The sequence below is a fragment of the Gymnogyps californianus genome, chromosome 11 (genome assembly GCF_018139145.2).
Source record: "Gymnogyps californianus isolate 813 chromosome 11, ASM1813914v2, whole genome shotgun sequence".
In the NCBI taxonomy this organism is placed as follows: Eukaryota; Metazoa; Chordata; class Aves; order Accipitriformes; family Cathartidae; genus Gymnogyps; species Gymnogyps californianus.
Genome location: NC_059481.1, coordinates 8,662,574 through 8,679,525, shown reverse-complemented (window position 1 = coordinate 8,679,525; position 16,952 = coordinate 8,662,574). Strand labels below are relative to the sequence as shown.

The following is a 16,952-nucleotide window of genomic DNA, read 5'->3' as shown; positions in this document are numbered from 1 at the left end:
GAGTTAAAAAGTGACTGGTGAGAGTGCATGGAAAATTTGACCCAAATATTTAGAAATGGTCTTTCTTGCATATCAGTCTAACGTAATGACTGCCAGGAAAAATTAATGTATTCTGAGCTTTCCTTGATTTCAGGTTGGCTGTTCTATAAAATGAATTCACTTTAGTAAAAGTCTACTAAATTTTTTACTAACAAATACTTTTTACTTTTTTCCTTAAAATTGTATCCGTGAAGCCCACAGCCAATCAATAACCTGACAAAATAAAGCTACCTCACTTAATGTGAAGTTTTATAGAAAATACCTATTTTTTATTATGCATAGGTATTTTTATACTTTGCTTGTAATAAAAAAGCTATAGGCATAGATCTGTTTTTTTTTCACTGTTGGCATATTGCCCAAAAATGTGAAGGAATGTGCAGGATACACACTTTTCTAGTGCTGTAATGGCAGTTTGAATATCTTTCTTTCCTCATCTAACATAGCTTTAAGGGGTGCACTTTTTTATACGTATAGTAATAGAGACTTTACTAAAAGCAGTGCATGGCAGACTCTGGCATTCCATTTGTGATGTGGACCATCCATTTACTAGCTTGGTTTATTTCTGATTCTGCGTTCAGGCTTAAGATCAGAAACTTTTTATATCTTTAATTTACTTTAATGAATTGTGGAGACAATTGTCTTAGATAATGCACTGTTCGGTAAAGCAGGAGTTGTTGCTTGGGCTCTGCCTAGTGAAAGAGAGCTGGCATGGAGCAGGGAGAGGAGTTTAGCTAATGATGTTTCAGCACCTCAGTTGAGACACATTCCCATGGTCTTAATAAGGGGAAAATAGGGGGTTTGACTTTCATGTTGTCTGATCTGAAATGGCTTGTTCAAGAAAGGTGGATTGAAATTTAATTGGAAAAAATACTGACCTGACACCATTTAACACTGAGAGCAAAAAGAGTATCCACTGCTATCAGCTTTCATTGCTGTTGCTGTAGGACAAGACTTGCATGAGCACAGAACACGGTAGGAAATCTGTCTTCTCCCAGTTCCTACCTGCACGCAAACATGACACAGAACCCCTTTTCTCCCTCAAACAGATCTTTCAGTGCACTTCTGATGATTCTCCTTAGAAATATTTTTAACACTGCTTTCTGCATCTGAAGTAGACTGTGACTACAGATATAGGAAGCACCTTGTCTTCTGTGCTTGTAAAGTGGTGTGTGTCTACAGCTGTCTATGAGTAATAACCTGAACTGCCTTCTGGGGAAGAAGTAACAATTGAAGTTGTTATTTAGCTATTTTTTTGGTTTGCTCTTTTTATTAGCTGCTATTTTAGTAGGTGTAGTCAGCAGGGGTTGAGAGAGAATAACAAGTGACACTTCCTTTGGTCCGAGAAAATTCAGCTTGTTTGCGCAAGATGCTATTGTCTCCTAAATGCGGTCAACTGAAAGGAACTGACCTCTGTGCCAGTCAACAGGTCTTTTAGACTATTGCTGATAATAGTATGAACCTCACACAGCAAATCTTGCTTTAAGCAAAGGGTTCAGAAGAATGGAAAAGGAAAACTGTGGCTTTAGGAGCTTTAGAAAGCCATTTCCACACAAGCAGAACAGCTTTGGGCCAGCAGCAAGGGACAGGATGAAATCTGGGTCATGCCCAGTTTCTCTGGTCATACCTGCTTGTGCTGGTAGCAGGGAAAGATTTAATGCAAAAGTTCTTGTTTTATGGCTCTATGACCAGCAGAAATCCCAGAATATAAGGAAGGTTGTCTTCTGTTCCATATAGAACAGTATTAAGATGCAATGCTTCTGGTGCAGCTAACTTTATTTTAATTTTCACAAACATTTGTAAATAACTTCTTTCCATTCCCTAGGTATAAAATGAAAATGCACTTTTTTCCAAGGAGTCTGGTATGCCAGGAAATAACTGAACAAATAAGACCTTCAAGAAACTAGCAAATGTGCAACATATTTTTGGGTGTAGTTAAAATCAACTAGAGCAAAGGCCTTTGAATCAAGGATGGAGTTTTCCCTAGATTGCTTTGTTACATGACAATGTTTGAGTTTCCGTTCTCTTTCCAGAAAAATACAAATTCTTAAAACCCACGTTAGTATATGTGTATCATCTTTATATAAACGATCCTAATTGTGTGGGATGATAGCTAATCCATGGATTAAAGCAGTTTGTGGATATGTATAGGTATTCAATTGTTGCTGAACAATAAAATTAAACATGTTTTCTTCCTGTAGTATTTAGGTCTTTTTCCTTCTCTTCCCATCCCCATTAGACTAAATGTCTTTTGTTTTATTTTTCTTCATAGATTGAAATGCTAAGGAAGAAAGTAAAAGAAAAGGAATTATTTATAATACAGCTTTTAGAAAAAATCTCTTTCTTAGAATGTGAGGTAAGGCATTACCTTTTAAGTTTGTATTATTGTGATTATTTTATGAAACCAATGAAAATTTGAACCGATGTCACCTGATGTTATCTGGATGCATATTTACTATATGTATTTGCTGTTCTTTAGTATGGAAATCAAACTTATGACACCAGTCACATGAGGAATGTATGTAATACAAAGTCTCAATATTCATGCTAAGTTTCTTAACATACAATTTTATAACAGTATTATAATTACTTAAAACAGAAGCTTCTGAATAAAACTGTTGGTTTAATTTATATTTTTTCCCAGAAGTAAGGATTCCTTTATTTTCTCAATAAATAGTTTTACATTATTTCTTGTGGGGATAAGCCAATGTACAATTTTATTTCCTTGTTTAATTGACATAATTTAAATAAAATAAACTTGTGATGAAAATTACTGTTTTCCAGAATAAAGAATTACAAGATAAATTGGACTACTTAATGGAAAACCAACCAAAGACAAATATAGAAACCAGAGATACTGATGTAGAATGTGATCTTCCATACAGGTATTTACTTTTTCTGCTTGTTCATAGGAAACTTCTTCATAATGTCCCTTATTGGTGCTGTAGTATTATTAGTAAACCATTGTGCTAATAAACTGTTAGAGTGGATTCTGGAGTTATGCAAAATTTTCCTAAGTTTAAAAGAGCACATCTACTAGGTGTAGTGTACTTCAATGACTTATGGAGTAGAATTTTTTTTTTTTTTTGAAGATGCAAACATATTGCAAACCCTTGGGGAGTACTTATTTACAGTAACATGATTTAAGCAGGGACTAAAGCTAGAAGTCAAGAGATCTGACTTTGTGAAATATGGGAAATATTGCTGAAATGTGTCTGCTGGCAGCGCAGCAGAAGACAATGGACAGCTCTACCTTGAGGCTGGTTAATGCTGGCTTCATGCATGCTTTATTCTTTGTGTTTCGGGAGATGCATCCAGGACCATTTTAAAGGGCAGATAACACCAACAGTAACAGTTTAGGGCTGCAGCAATTTCTGGAGATATCCTAGCCCTAGGTGGAAGATTGCCAAGTAAACAGTGTGGTAACACTAGCAATTCGGCCCTGGAATGGTTGTCTCTGATCTGTGGTGGCCAGTGGCTCTGAAGCCTGGCTTTGTAAAGATGCAGGTATCTGTAAAGATGCAGGTATCGTGCCTCCCCTTCTCCTCCCCTTTCTCTGCCCTGAACACTGCAACAGGGTTGCACTGACCCCTGGGAGCAAGGCTATGGACTTGCACTTGAATCTTCCCCCCAACAAGTCACCACAGGGAAAGGCAAAACAGAAACCAAAATAGTAAGGTAAGGAGGACCATTGCACATTACTTTTATTACCAACAAGTAAACTTGTTCATCTTAACTCTCCTGCAAATTGAATCATTTAGTTTGAGGAAAGTAAATTAGTATATGAAATCAGCAAGCTGCAATACAAATTAAAATTTCCGTCCCAATTTAAAAATACACTCATTTCAGTGTTCAGCCTAGAGCACATTTTAATGGCATGAGTTTTGAAACCTCAAAAACAGTGTTTTTCACTCAGGGTGCCAACAGAAATCTATCTTTGTTGGCCTCTCTGGGGCCCCTCTGTATGTAACCACAGCCCCTACTTCTCTGATATTTTTCCTATTTTTGAGATGTATCTCTATGCAGAAATTTACCTCTATGCAGTTTAGATTTTATGGAATTACTCTTCACAATTAGATGTGTTCTTAAATGTAATATTGCTGTCTTTATTGTTGCAGGATTCTTAGTCGTAGTAGCTGTACTGCTGGACATTCCAGTATGAGCTCCAGCAGATGCCTGCATGTAAACTTGTCAGTATCTGCCACGGTTTTTATCAAATATTCTTTGTGGTATTATAGAAAAGAACTATGGAACATATCAAATATACTGAACAGTTTAGTTTTAGCCTGTCAGTATCAATAACAAGGCACAAGTTCATTGCTGTGGCATTTCCAGCCCAGCTGTCTGACACTCTGACATTAACTCTGTAAGCTTTTTCTTGTCTCTCTAACAGTACCAGTACTGAGAACAGAAGATCTCCTGAAAGTGCAAGGCCGGTGAGGACATACACCCCATTCAAGAGAGTGTTGGAACTTAGCACAAAGAACAGTACATCTTGAGCATTCAAGTCAACATGCTTTCTAAATATGAGCAAATATCTTGCGCCTTTGCAGCTTGATTAGATAAATTTTTGTCAAGTCATAGAGAAGAACAGCAGCATGGACTCTTGCTAAATTTATCCTGAAAGCAGCTTTTTAGTAACTTCGTATCTGAAGTTACTACTGACCTTAACTGTGAGGGGGATAAGGAAGAAGCGGGAGGAGTGAAACAGCAGTCAATATTGCTTCTTTAGAAGCTGTCTAGTGCAATGTGTCATTTCAAATGCCTGTAAGGAAGGAGTTGTATAGCTGTACAGTTTTTTTCTTCAATTGTGTTGTGATTCTGTTTGTGTAATGAAGCTCTAATATATTTTATTTTCAATACTACTAGAAGCAGTATCTGAAACTATGCTGGCAGAGGGCATTAGTCTGAAAGCTCTCCCTTTGTCCATGTACCAAGTGTTCACGCCTGTCATAGAGACCTGGTATAGTTGAGGGCTCTCTTTACCTGGAAGAAGTTCACTTGTAACCAGCACTCTTGCTGGGAGGCAGAGATACAACTGGGCTGTTTCAAACAATTCCCTCAACACATGCAGATGAATGGCGTGTTTGTTGCTCAAAACAGTAAGTGATAGAGCAGATTATAATGGGTTTTGCTTTGTTGGACTGAGGCACTGGTTTGCACTTCCTCAGTCATGGGATAGAGTGACTATTGGTGATACATTCAGTAGTAATTGTGTAGGAAAATCCCTGTCACTTTTTTTTTATTTACTTTTCCGTTAGAGGAAGGAATCTTCATTAAACAGAATTTTGCCTACAACAACCTGCAGCAGTCGCTGCAATTCCTACAGCAACAGCAATCCTGAATCAGGATTTTGATTTTTGAGTACTCTTTCAAAGCACTTAAAAATCTTATCCTTGACTTCAAAGTACCAGCAGGAATGACTGCATCTAGTACTGAATTTATTTAAATATATATAGAGAGAGGGTATTTTTTTACATCTTGTTTTGGTCTCCCAGTCAGTGAACTAAAATGAATTATGAATATTTTCTTGTTCTATTAAGATGAATGAAGGGCATTTTTTTTAATTACAGTAACTGCTATAGGAAACAAACAACTTACATTTTGTATGATTAATATTGTTCTTGCATTGAATGTCAATCCCAGGAGGTACTCACCTTGCCACAGGGCTTCAGAAAGAGATTGCTTTTATCTCCAGTCTAATGCAAGTTCTTAAATTCAGTACTGTCTGTTCAAATTAAGTATACTCAGTAGAGTTGTATTTAAAATAGTAATATTGACCTCATAATCCAAATCTTATTCCTGCATTATTTCATGGGTTTCTGAACTTGTTAGAGAACTTTGTTCATTCTGTAGCTGTGCTGTTTAACTACTAAATAAAGAAGCCTGTATTGGAGGATGGATTGAAGGATGTTTTGATGTGGCACAGGTATCTTGCAGGAACATGAATTGCTTGATATAATCAAAGCGTATACAAAATAAAATGGGAAGCTCAAACTTCTCCAGCTTTTGTGCTCAGATCATCCTCTGTTTGCAAATAAGCTATTTTTTCCTCGCTACCTGTTCAACTCCTGAGAACTTTAAATGGTCATTCTTTCTTAAAAATCAAGCACAATATTATGGATTGTATTATGCACAAAATTCAAGAAATAATTGCAATCAAAGCCATTAACAAAAAGGTAAACTATCTACTGTGTGAAGGAAGCCTGTAACCTTCACTGCTATAGAGTCACAAACATTAACAGCTGCTCAATGTTTCTTTTAAAAAGAATAATTAAAAAATACATTGTTAGTTTTAATAGCTCTAAAAGGAAACTGTTTACTTTGCATGTGATGAGGGAGTGCAAAAGATCTCATAGATACCAAAAGGACAAAGAAACCCCTCCAGCTGTCACGTTAGTAAACAGGCATAATACCACACATTTGCTTAAACAGCTTCTCCCAGAGAAGAGGTGCAAAACCTCTAGAGTGGGAAAAGACTTGAAGAGAAGGTCCCTGAGAATGAAGTCTGCTCCCTATAAAAACAGTCCTCAAAGCACCCTCTCATTATGCAAAGCAGAGGAATTGTCTTGTATCTGAATACCAAAGACATGGAAACAGCTGACACATGGAGAAGCTGTAGTCTTAACAGTGCAGAGTATTTTTGATTGAAGTTTTGATGCTTGAGTGAATTTGGTAGACTGAGTTTGCTGAAGACAGTTCCCAAATAACAGTTAAGTTGATCAATAACTAAATAAATTCTGATTATGAACAACTAAGATCATGAAGTGAAACTCTAAAAGAGAACACATTTAAATTGGAAGTGTGTGTTGATGAACCCAAAAGATGATGGGTAATGACCCAACTCAAATTTCAGGGATAAGCTTTGTACTTGTGTAATCGTATCTCCCTCTAGTGGCTGATAACAGCAAATATTTGGACAGTATCTGTTTTCTTGAAGAGAAAGGTACTAAAAACTAATCCCAACTGGCCATAGTAATGTCCGTTAGGCATGCACCTTTAGTTCATTACATAATGCCTTTTAGAATTTTTTGTGCCCAAATAGTCCCCCTATATTTCAGGAATTTAATTCTGAACCATGGTTCCTGAAAGTTACCTTCAAACTTAAGATGAATGGATGAAGGTGGTATTTATAGATAAAAGCAAATGCATGTTGTTGTAAAAGACATTAACTGACAAGTTTAAATAAGTAAAAATACTTTATCCCTCTGTTTTTGGCCAGAATTCAGAAAACAGAACCTGATGACTGTGAGGTGCTCAGTGAATCGTAGGAAAGGGCAGGATGAAGTATCAAAATGCTGTTTTGACACAGACTTCAAAAGGAAGTTCATTCTACTTTTAATATACTCCTGAGGATCCCCTCTGAAAATACTGCAAGCTATTTTAACTCTGAGACTTGCAAAATTAGGATCATCTGCTTAAGACTTTACCAAGACTACAGCAAGGTGTTGAATTTTTCCTGTAAATGTTTTCTGTATGAATTGTGTCTTGACTAATTGATGAAATATGGTATTTTTTTTCTAAACCAAATAAGGATTGAAGTCTATGCTATATTTTAAGAGCATTTTGACATGCAATGAGCTGGATGACCATCATTTGATTGGACTACTGGTCTAAATTTGGTAACTGTGAAGAACAGGAGAGGAACAGTATTTATTGAAGTCTATGCTATATTTTAAGAGCATTTTGACATGCAATGAGCTGGATGACCATCATTTGATTGGACTACTGGTCTAAATTTGGTAACTGTGAAGAACAGGAGAGGAACAGTATTTATATAATTGTATTACATGAAAATGTAGAGCTTTCTAGTCAAATCTGCAGCAATGTAAATTAGCACAGGTAATAACAAATCTGACTGAAAAGACTAACGCTTCAGTATAAACTTTGTCCATTTGAGATTTGGTTAATTAGTGGTATAACATTAGAAACTAGTAACATTTCTGTAAACATTAATAAAAGCCATATAGATAGGTCCCAGAAAGTGCATTAAATATAAGTCAATTGTATGACTACATTTGTACCATGATAAGTATTCTTTTGTGATTTATTCCAGATACTCTGGAAAGTATTTTGGGATACGGTTTTCATATATGCAGTATAAATAATGCAGTTACGTTGTATGCTTTTAATACATCCTGTATGTAGGGCGTGAAAAGGATAATTTGTAATAAATACTGTATTTAAACTTTCTATTCTGTTGTGTCAACATTCATCTAGAAATAAACTTACCTTAAAACCTTGCAAACTCTTACTCTACACAATCTTGTTTGTTCAAAACATGTATGAATGCAAAAGCAGTTCCTCTGGAGCCTTGATGTTCTTGTGAGTGTTTCCTTTGGCAGATGGGCTCTTGAGAACAGGAAGACACTCCCTTGCTAAAGACTAAAGACTCTTCTCAAAGCCAAGTAACAAAAGTAGATGAACTCTCCTATGAAATAAAGAACTATTGACTTGCACAGGATAAACAAGAACTGGGCAGCGAACTCTTGCAAAAAACCCCAACAACTTCAGATCCCACAGATAACATCTGAATACATCTGGGATGATGCTCTCCAGGCTTCAGCATTATGAGATTGGGATGACCGTGGCCCACCTTTTTTTAGAGTTTATATCCGCTCACTGATAATAGAGATTTATCTTTAAGACTGTCACAATGAAACAATCTACACGTCAACTAAATAAGAAAGGGTCATGCAAACATGACAATCACAGTATTACTGGTTTGCAATGCTCAGCTGAAGAATGTGAAGTTTTTTACTAGAGTAATGCTTCCCTGTGTACATGTATTCAGTACAGATTGCCAAAAGGACCTCATAAAACCTTGCTGAGATCAGCAATGCTCAGTGCTGAACCTGCAACATAAGATTCTGGGAGTTGGATACTAACGCTTTTCAGAGAGGTTTTAAATCCTTGTTTTGACATCTGAAGACTTTTAGACACGGACAAATGAGCAAATAGGTAAGAAGTAAGTTCTCTCCACATTGTTAAGTCTGTAATTCTCTACAGGAAATCCCTGCTCCACAGAATGGAGACGTACATGCTGAGAGTTTCATTCCACTTACGTTTTATTTCATTCCCATTCAGCACCTGGGGATATTTGCATGTGTAAAAGAAGAAACCTGCTTAAGAGACGTGATGAGTTAAGGCCCTTCCAGCCCTACCTCAAGCACTGGAACATGGAAGAAACACAGGAAAACAAGGTGATAGGAGCCATCTACAACTTAAGGTATGTGAAAATTTTCAGAAGAAAAAGGGACCTGGTGGATTAAAGAGAAAATACATAGAAGTGAACATCTGTGAGGTTACAATATTCTGTAAAGGTGTGTGTGGTGTGTAGGCATACTACAATAATCTGACCGTTGCTTCCCATATGTAAAACAGTATGTTGATAGGTATAAGCATATATAGGATTGCTTTTAAAGTGTTTGGGTCTTTTTTAGAGAAATAAGCTTAAAGGAGGAATTATTTTCTTTAAATTAAGGAAAATAAAATTAATTATTACAAAGGTGCATCATGCTGATTAAAAAAGTTGGGTTTTTTTGAATTAAATTAAAATAATAGAATGATAGAATGGTTTGGGTTGGAAGGGACCTTAAAGATCACCTAGTTCCAACCCCCCTGCCATGGGCAGGGACACCTTCCACTAGGCCAGGTTGCTCAAAGCCCCATCCAACCTGGCCTTGAACACTTCCAGGGATGGGGCATCCACAACCTCTCTGGGCAACCTGTTCCAGTGCCTCACCACCCTCACATTAAAGAATTTCTCCCTAATATCCAATCTAAATCTACCCTCTTTCAGTTTAAAGCCATCATCCCTCGTCCTATCACTACACTCCCTGATAAAGACTCCCTCCCCATCTTTCCTGTAGGCCTCCTTTAAGTACTGGAAGGCCACTATAAGGTCTCCCCAGAGCCTTCTCTCCTCCAGGCTGAACAACCCCAACTCTCTCAGCCTGTCCTTAAAGGGGAGGTGCTGCAGTCCTCTGATGATCTTCATGGCCCTCCTCTGGACTTGCTTGAACAGGTCCATGTCTGTCTTACGCTGGGGACCCCAGAGCTGAACGCAGTACTCCAGGTGGGGTCTCATGAGAGCAGAGTAGAGGGGGAGAATCACCTCCCTTGACCTGCTGGCCACGCTTCTTTTGATGCAGCCCAGGATACAGTTGGCTTTCTGGGCTGCAGGCGCACATTGCTGGGTCATGTTGAGCTTCTCACCAACCAACACCCCCAAGTCCTTCTCCTCAGGGCTGCTCTCAATCCATTCTCTGGCCAGCCTGTATTTGTGCTTGGGATTGCCCCGGCCCATGTGCAGGACCTTGCACTTGCCCTTGTTGAACTTCATGAGGTTCACATGGGCCCACCTCTCAAGCCTGTCAAGGTCCCTCTGGATGGCATCCCTTCCCTCCAGCATGTCGACCGCACCACACAGCTTGGTGTCGTTGGCAAACTTGCTGAGGGTGCACTCAATTCCACTGTCCATGTCGCTGACAAAGATGTTAAACAGCGCCGGTCCCAATACCAGCCCCCGAGGAATGCCGCTCGCCACTGGTCTCCACTCGAACATCGAGCCGTTCACCATAACTCTTTTGAGTGTGACCACCCAGCCAATTCCTTATCCACTGAGTGGTCCATCCGTCAAATCCATGTCACTCCAATTTAGAGACTAGGATGTCGTGCGGGACAGTGTCAAATGCTTTGCACAGGTCCAGGTAGATTCATTTTCATTCTAAATATTCATACCATTTTTTCTGTTATTTTGGGGGTGGTTTATTTTGTACATGTGGCTTGATTCCTCTCCTCCTGCCCCTCAATATTTACACCTAGGAGCAGAGAAACTGTAAAAGTAGTTTTTTCCCCCTCAAAACCTACATTCTAAAGTCTCTTTTGCGCCTTTTCCTAGTGAAAAGAAGTAACATTTATGTATTTATAAAGTTGAAGACAGGCGAAAAGGACAATGGAAATGTTACCTTTAACAGAAAAGAAGCAAGAGTGTTAGTTTTACTTTTAATACCAATTTTGGGCAGAGTCAGATATTTCTGACAAGAAATTTTTTCACCTGAAAAAATTCAGCCAGTTGTACTTCATGGCTATCTCCCCCAAAATGACATATGACTAGAATACATCAGCTTAGTCATAACTGGCATTGATACAACAGAAATACTAAAAATTCAGACACAAACGTCTGTTGCAATGACCTTGTAACTAGTGTAGTCTATTAAAAAAATCTATGCTAGAATAAGTTACTTAGTTATTTGAATACCTTTCTTTTTAGCTATACTATACAGAAAGATCAATACTCCTGGGTCACACCTTGCTGTGTTATTTTTTTCCACGGTTTATTCTTTTTTGTTAGTATACCTGATTTTCTTCTTCATTGTCATTCTAATAATTTAATTTTCTTGTCGAAATAATGCTAAATTGTATAGTAACTCCAGCCATGCTAGTGCAGAATAAATTATATTTAACTCTAGATATCTAGTGACAGAAAACAGACTGAAAACTGTATCTAATAATAGCTCTTGAGATTATGTCCTAAGTGAGAAACATAGGAAAGCGCATTATGTAAGAAATAATAAAAAAAAAGTTTTGTTATATAATTAGCTCACATGAATGCTGATCAAAATATTCAAGAAAGTGATACAAAATAAAGCCTCTAATCAAAAAGGCCAAGAATGCTCTGAGGAAAACGATAAAAATATGACTGTGCACTGCAAATAATGACAGTCTGTCAGTCTCCCAGGAGAAGCAAGAGGAAAGTCCTAAGACTAAACTTGCAGTAAGTATTGCTGGATGGTGATTACTCATGTTCAGAGTGTGGCTAGTGAGGATTTTCCTACACACCTGTATTTTGCCCCAGGGCAAGAAATGCCTAAGTATATCATTTTCCTCAGTCCCACAAGTGCTCCATACTTCTGCTCCTTGACTGAGAAAGCTTAAATCTATTTTTCCTTCTTCACATTTGTATCTAAATCGATACTATCTAGATTGCATTGTATCTAGATGCTGCCCATCTCTCCATAAACAAGAATATATTTGTTCCAGCACCTCCCAAACTTCAGCTATTTGTTCATCATTCTGGAACTGTGTGTTACCTGTAAACAGACTATGGTATTCCAAAACTTAACACTCCCAAACTGTAAAGATCAACAACATTCCTTCCCAATGACTTTGGACAAATACAGACTTGGTGAATGGTATTCCAAGTGAGGCTACAGAATGATCAGTCGCGATTCCCAGCAGTCATGTTATTAGGACTTTATTCTCTTCATTTTTCACTCTATTTTTCTGTATTTATGCAGTTTAGCACATAAGCTGAAACCCGCTGTAAATACCAGCATTACTTTTCTGTACATGTAATAACAGCAGTTGAACTGAGATGAACCATCATCGTGTAAGTGCAGAGCAGTGGTCTAATGAGATCATTCCTTCTAGACTCTCACTTCCATGCAGGCAGAAGCGGTGCTCTGTTTCCATGCCCATCCTTCCCACTTTCTCCAGTCTGCACAGGAGAAAGAGGCTAAAAAGCAAGATAAAGTGTTCCTTCTTACAAGACGCAGAATGTTACATAGATGGCATAATTTAAGCCTGCATTACAGAGGCAGCAATTCAGAGAACTTGTGTCCTTTAACAGTGGGTGATCTCCTGGTGAGAAAAACTCACAGTGATTTCCTCTTCCCTGAACTCCTAGGAAAAACTCCCTGAGGGATTTTCCACAGCAGATGATCCAGGTTGTGCATAAAAGGCAGTGAAATGGTCTCTTCAACTAGTCACTTAACTTGGCTTTTCTCACCCTCATCGTGGTATTTTTTTCCATGAGTAGCTGCCTACTTGATTAATCTCATTTCCCCTGGCCCTCAGCCTTTCCATTCACTGTCCAGCTGAGCAAACAAAGGGGCGGGCAGCCATTTTAAAACGCTTCCTCCTCCAGTCCCTCCGGGGTAGGCCCTCTGTTCGTCCTGTTCATAAAACAACTGTTTTAACAATCTCTGAGAAATGTGCCTCTTTACTATTACTTGCATCAAGAAACCTCCACTGGGATCAACTTAAAAAGGCTGACATCTGCCACCTGGGAACGACCATTCAGCTAATGACCTTATTACTACTAGATGGAGTGGACTTACTGAAGCTCATGGCACTTGTATCAGTTAGGAGCGTTTGGAGGAAGCAGGCCAACGTTATACTACAGTCTGAATTTCTGTATTCAGTCTCTGTATCATACATAAACATTAAAAAATAAATGCTGTGTAAAGAAAACTTTAACAAATCTCTGAAAAGTAAACCTCAAGTCCTAAACAGGAATTGATACTCTGCTAAAATCTACTCAAACACATGGAAATGGCATGGCTTTTGTCAATGAAAATGCAAAATAATTAACATAAGAAACATTTAACCTTTTGCAGCTTTTTGAGCATACCAAGAGTGCTGAGTTCCAGAACAGCAGTCTGCCTCTGCTCAGCACAACTTCTCACACGCAGGCTAACATGAAATATGTTTCTTGAATACTAAGTCAATTTGTATAAGGATTTTGTGACACAAGGACTGATGCTGAATGCAACTCGGGCGTGCCCAGAGTGCTTCGGTCAAAGCCCCACGGAGCCTGACTCACCCACTGCTTGAGCTGACAGAAAACAAATGTCTGACGTTATTTTAGGCTTATCAAAACGAGCCCCTAGCGCTTGGGGTGAAATCGCCCCGCCGGCCTCGCCCCGCCTTTCCCGTCCTTTACTCGGGCTGGTTCCTCCCGCACTGTGCCGGCCTCCCAGAGGAGACGCGGCGAGAGGGGGCCGGGCCACCCGCCTCACGCGGCGGCCGCGGCGGCCTTCGCGTTCCGGCCAAGTGGGGCCCTGCCGCCCTGCCGTTGCTTCCGGTAAGATGGCGGCCTCCGGGAAGCTGCGGAAGCGGCGCTGGCGGCGCCGGGCCCGGGTGGCTGCCCCGGTGACAGGCGGCGCGGGCTGGCATGGCAGCGGCGGGCGGCGGCGCCGGCCTGCGGGGCCGGAGCCTCCCCGAGCTGCGAGAGATGCTGAGGCGGCAGGAGCGGCTGCTGGCGGACCGGTGAGGAGAGGCGGAGCGCGGGCGCCGAGGAGCGGGTCAGGCCTCCCGCCGGCTTCGCCCGTCCCCGCGTAGGCGGCAGAGCGCAAACCTCTTCGTCTTGTTTAACTCCTTTCGGGGGCTGATGGAGCTGCATGTACCTCGCCGGGGCTTCCAGCTTTTGCCGCAGCAGCGGCGCTCTCTGGAGATGCGGGGCTCCCCGCAGGGCGCGGGGCTGCCGCCCCTCAGCGCTTCCCCTTGGGCCCTGTCCCCGCCCAGCCTCTCTGTAGCTTCTCTGTCGCTGCGTTCGGCTGTGGAACCGCGCAGCGCCTGCCTGTATGGGCTGACAAGATCACAGCCGGGGGATATCGTTCAAATTATACCTGTCTGTGTAGTTTTACAGCCTGTGGGCATTCACAGTAACAACTGTTTGGTTATTTCTGGGAATATGGACAGAAAAATCTGTGTACTCCACTTTCATGAAAAAATGAAACGATATTTGTATACTGCACTTTTCAGAGCAGCAGTTACATCTCTGAGCAGAAAAAAGTGTAATAGTTGCTTTATCACAGTATACATCTGGGGCTGCAAGTGCTTTGCATCTTACCGCTTTTCAGAAATCTAGTATGTAAATGAGAAACCTGCCACATTAACTGTTCTGATAAAACAGTTCTGTATCTCAGATTGAAATAGGATTGTTTATACCCTGTTAATTTATTTTTTTGTCTTAGGAAATTCATTGCTAGGCTGCCAGATAAGGGCAAGAAGATCTCCGACTTCGCTGAAAAGCTGACGCACGCTATTTTACAAGAGGAAGAATTAGCAAGGACGGCTGAGCTGTTATCTGCTGTCAGGTTGGAGTTTCAGGTAAAACAGGAGGAGATTAATACAAGCAAACAGCAAGTTATCCTGAACGAGGACACGCTAAACCGTGAAGATTCCTCAGTCTCTAATGAAAACTCTAATATTGAAGAAGTTTCTGAGATTTCTTCCCAAAAGCAGCAGGCAGAATGTATTGAGCAAGATGCCACAAATACAGCTCTGGAAAATCAAAGGACTCAGAGGAAAAATGATAAAGTAAAGACCATTACAAAAGATCAGAATCTTTTTTGTGAAGTCGTCTCCAAGTCAGCTATGAGCAGTCATCTGAAAAATGATCAGCAGGTATCTCGGAGCAATACTCAGGATGGTACAGAAAGTGCAGGTGCTTTGGACAACAGTAAAGACGCGTTGGTTGATGCCTTTCAAAAAGTTACAATTGTAGATGGGGATAATAGTGAAAAAGTATTGGAAAAAGAGCAGAATGTGGCTAAAAATAAGGGCAATATCTTTGGAAGCCTGCACCCCAAGATACCACATTATATCGAAGTTCTAGAGTCTAGAGCCAAGAACCCAGTCATTAAAAAAAGCAAATTTAAAACAAATGTGTAAGTATTATGGCATAGAAAAACCTTTTGTGAAATAATTGACTTGTATAAAATTGGAAATGGTACAGAACGAGCATGGTGGGTTTATTTGCTTGTGAAGATTAAAGAGATTTAAAGTCGTATGACATGTGAGGTTAATATGTTGGCTCTTTAGTGTTAAGTGGCACAGAATCTTAATATTGGGCGACAGTCTAGTTCTACTTATTTGAAACAATTGCCATGAATCTTCATAGAGTTTCATAGCTTAAGCTACAAAACTGTTAAACAATTGGCAAAACAACTGTGGATCAATTCTAGAACTTGTAGAACTTTAATAGCAGGTAGCTTTTTGCTTTTCCTGCACCTCTGGAGAAATTACAACTCACATTGTCTGTACTGGTAGCAATAGCAGTTTATACTTCGTGTCACTCCCAAAGCATTGCTATTTCATGCTTGTAATTAATTGGGATATCTTTTTTGTTCATTATCAGGAGTAACTTGTGATACTGTCTCTCTGCAGAGAAATCTTTTTAGTTTTTCTGAGCACTGCTTGTTTTTTGTTTGTTTATGGTGTCATAACACTTCAGATTTCTTTTCAACTCTTACATATTGAAAATAACAAGTTTTGGAACTGAAATTGTTCAATCTTGTGCTGCAAATTTGGGTCACAACTTTTATGTTTTATCTCTTCCAGATTATCAGGAGAGCAAAGTGGATCATCGCATGGTTCCTCATCCAGTCAATCACCTGGGGGATTTGGCTCTCCAATTACTATTGAAGAAAGACGACTTAGAGATAAGAAACATTTGAATGACATCACAGCAGCTCGGCTGCCACCGCTTCACCATTCCCCTGCTAAGCTATTATCCATAGAGGAATCCATAGCAATTCAGATACAGCAAAAAGAAGCTTACGAGGTATGAATTTATGATTTGGCCTGAAAAGTAATTACATAATTGGGATCACTCCTAAAAAAGAAAGCATCAAAGGATCTTTTCATACTGATGAATTTGATGATGAAATTGAGATGGGCAGACTTTGAGGAAAGGCACTTTTTCTTGTATTTGCTTCTTTTAACAATATAATTAAATAATGTATTAATCCCTTCTGAAACTGTTATTCCTGCATTAAACAAAATCTAGTATTATTCTTCGTGTGTTGATGTGCTAACCTCATTGCACTCACTTCACCTCTGACTAGAAATTTAAACGTATACCTTGCCTATTAGTCTTTAAAGAGTTTTTGGCCCTTCCATAAATGAAGGCCTAGCAGTATTTGTTATTCTTAAAATATGCAAGTATTTGCATTTGCTTTTGTTTATGCTGTGCTTGAAGAATCTGAGTTCTGAGGTTCTTCAAATTCTGTTGTAATGGATTTTGATTTTGACTTTCCAGGTGGTGCCAAACTAATGTTTAAATTAGACACTGTTGTAAAAGTGCCTGTTGCTGCTTATTGTTTTAAAAGCACTTGCTAATTTAG

The 16,952-nt window shown here is 39.5% G+C and overlaps 1 protein-coding gene across 1 annotated transcript in view; it reads left to right on the top strand.

The window, feature by feature from the left end:
- The window catches only part of MYZAP (myocardial zonula adherens protein), a 64,205-nt gene that overhangs the window by 43,808 nt on the left and 3,445 nt on the right, over nucleotides 1-16,952 (top strand). The window contains exons 11-14 of the mRNA XM_050902950.1: nucleotides 2,309-2,392; nucleotides 2,821-2,921; nucleotides 14,799-15,494; nucleotides 16,168-16,390. Of these exons, the coding sequence (XP_050758907.1) occupies nucleotides 2,309-2,392; nucleotides 2,821-2,921; nucleotides 14,799-15,494; nucleotides 16,168-16,390 (1,104 nt within the window). The remainder of the gene's footprint in view (nucleotides 1-2,308; nucleotides 2,393-2,820; nucleotides 2,922-14,798; nucleotides 15,495-16,167; nucleotides 16,391-16,952) is intronic.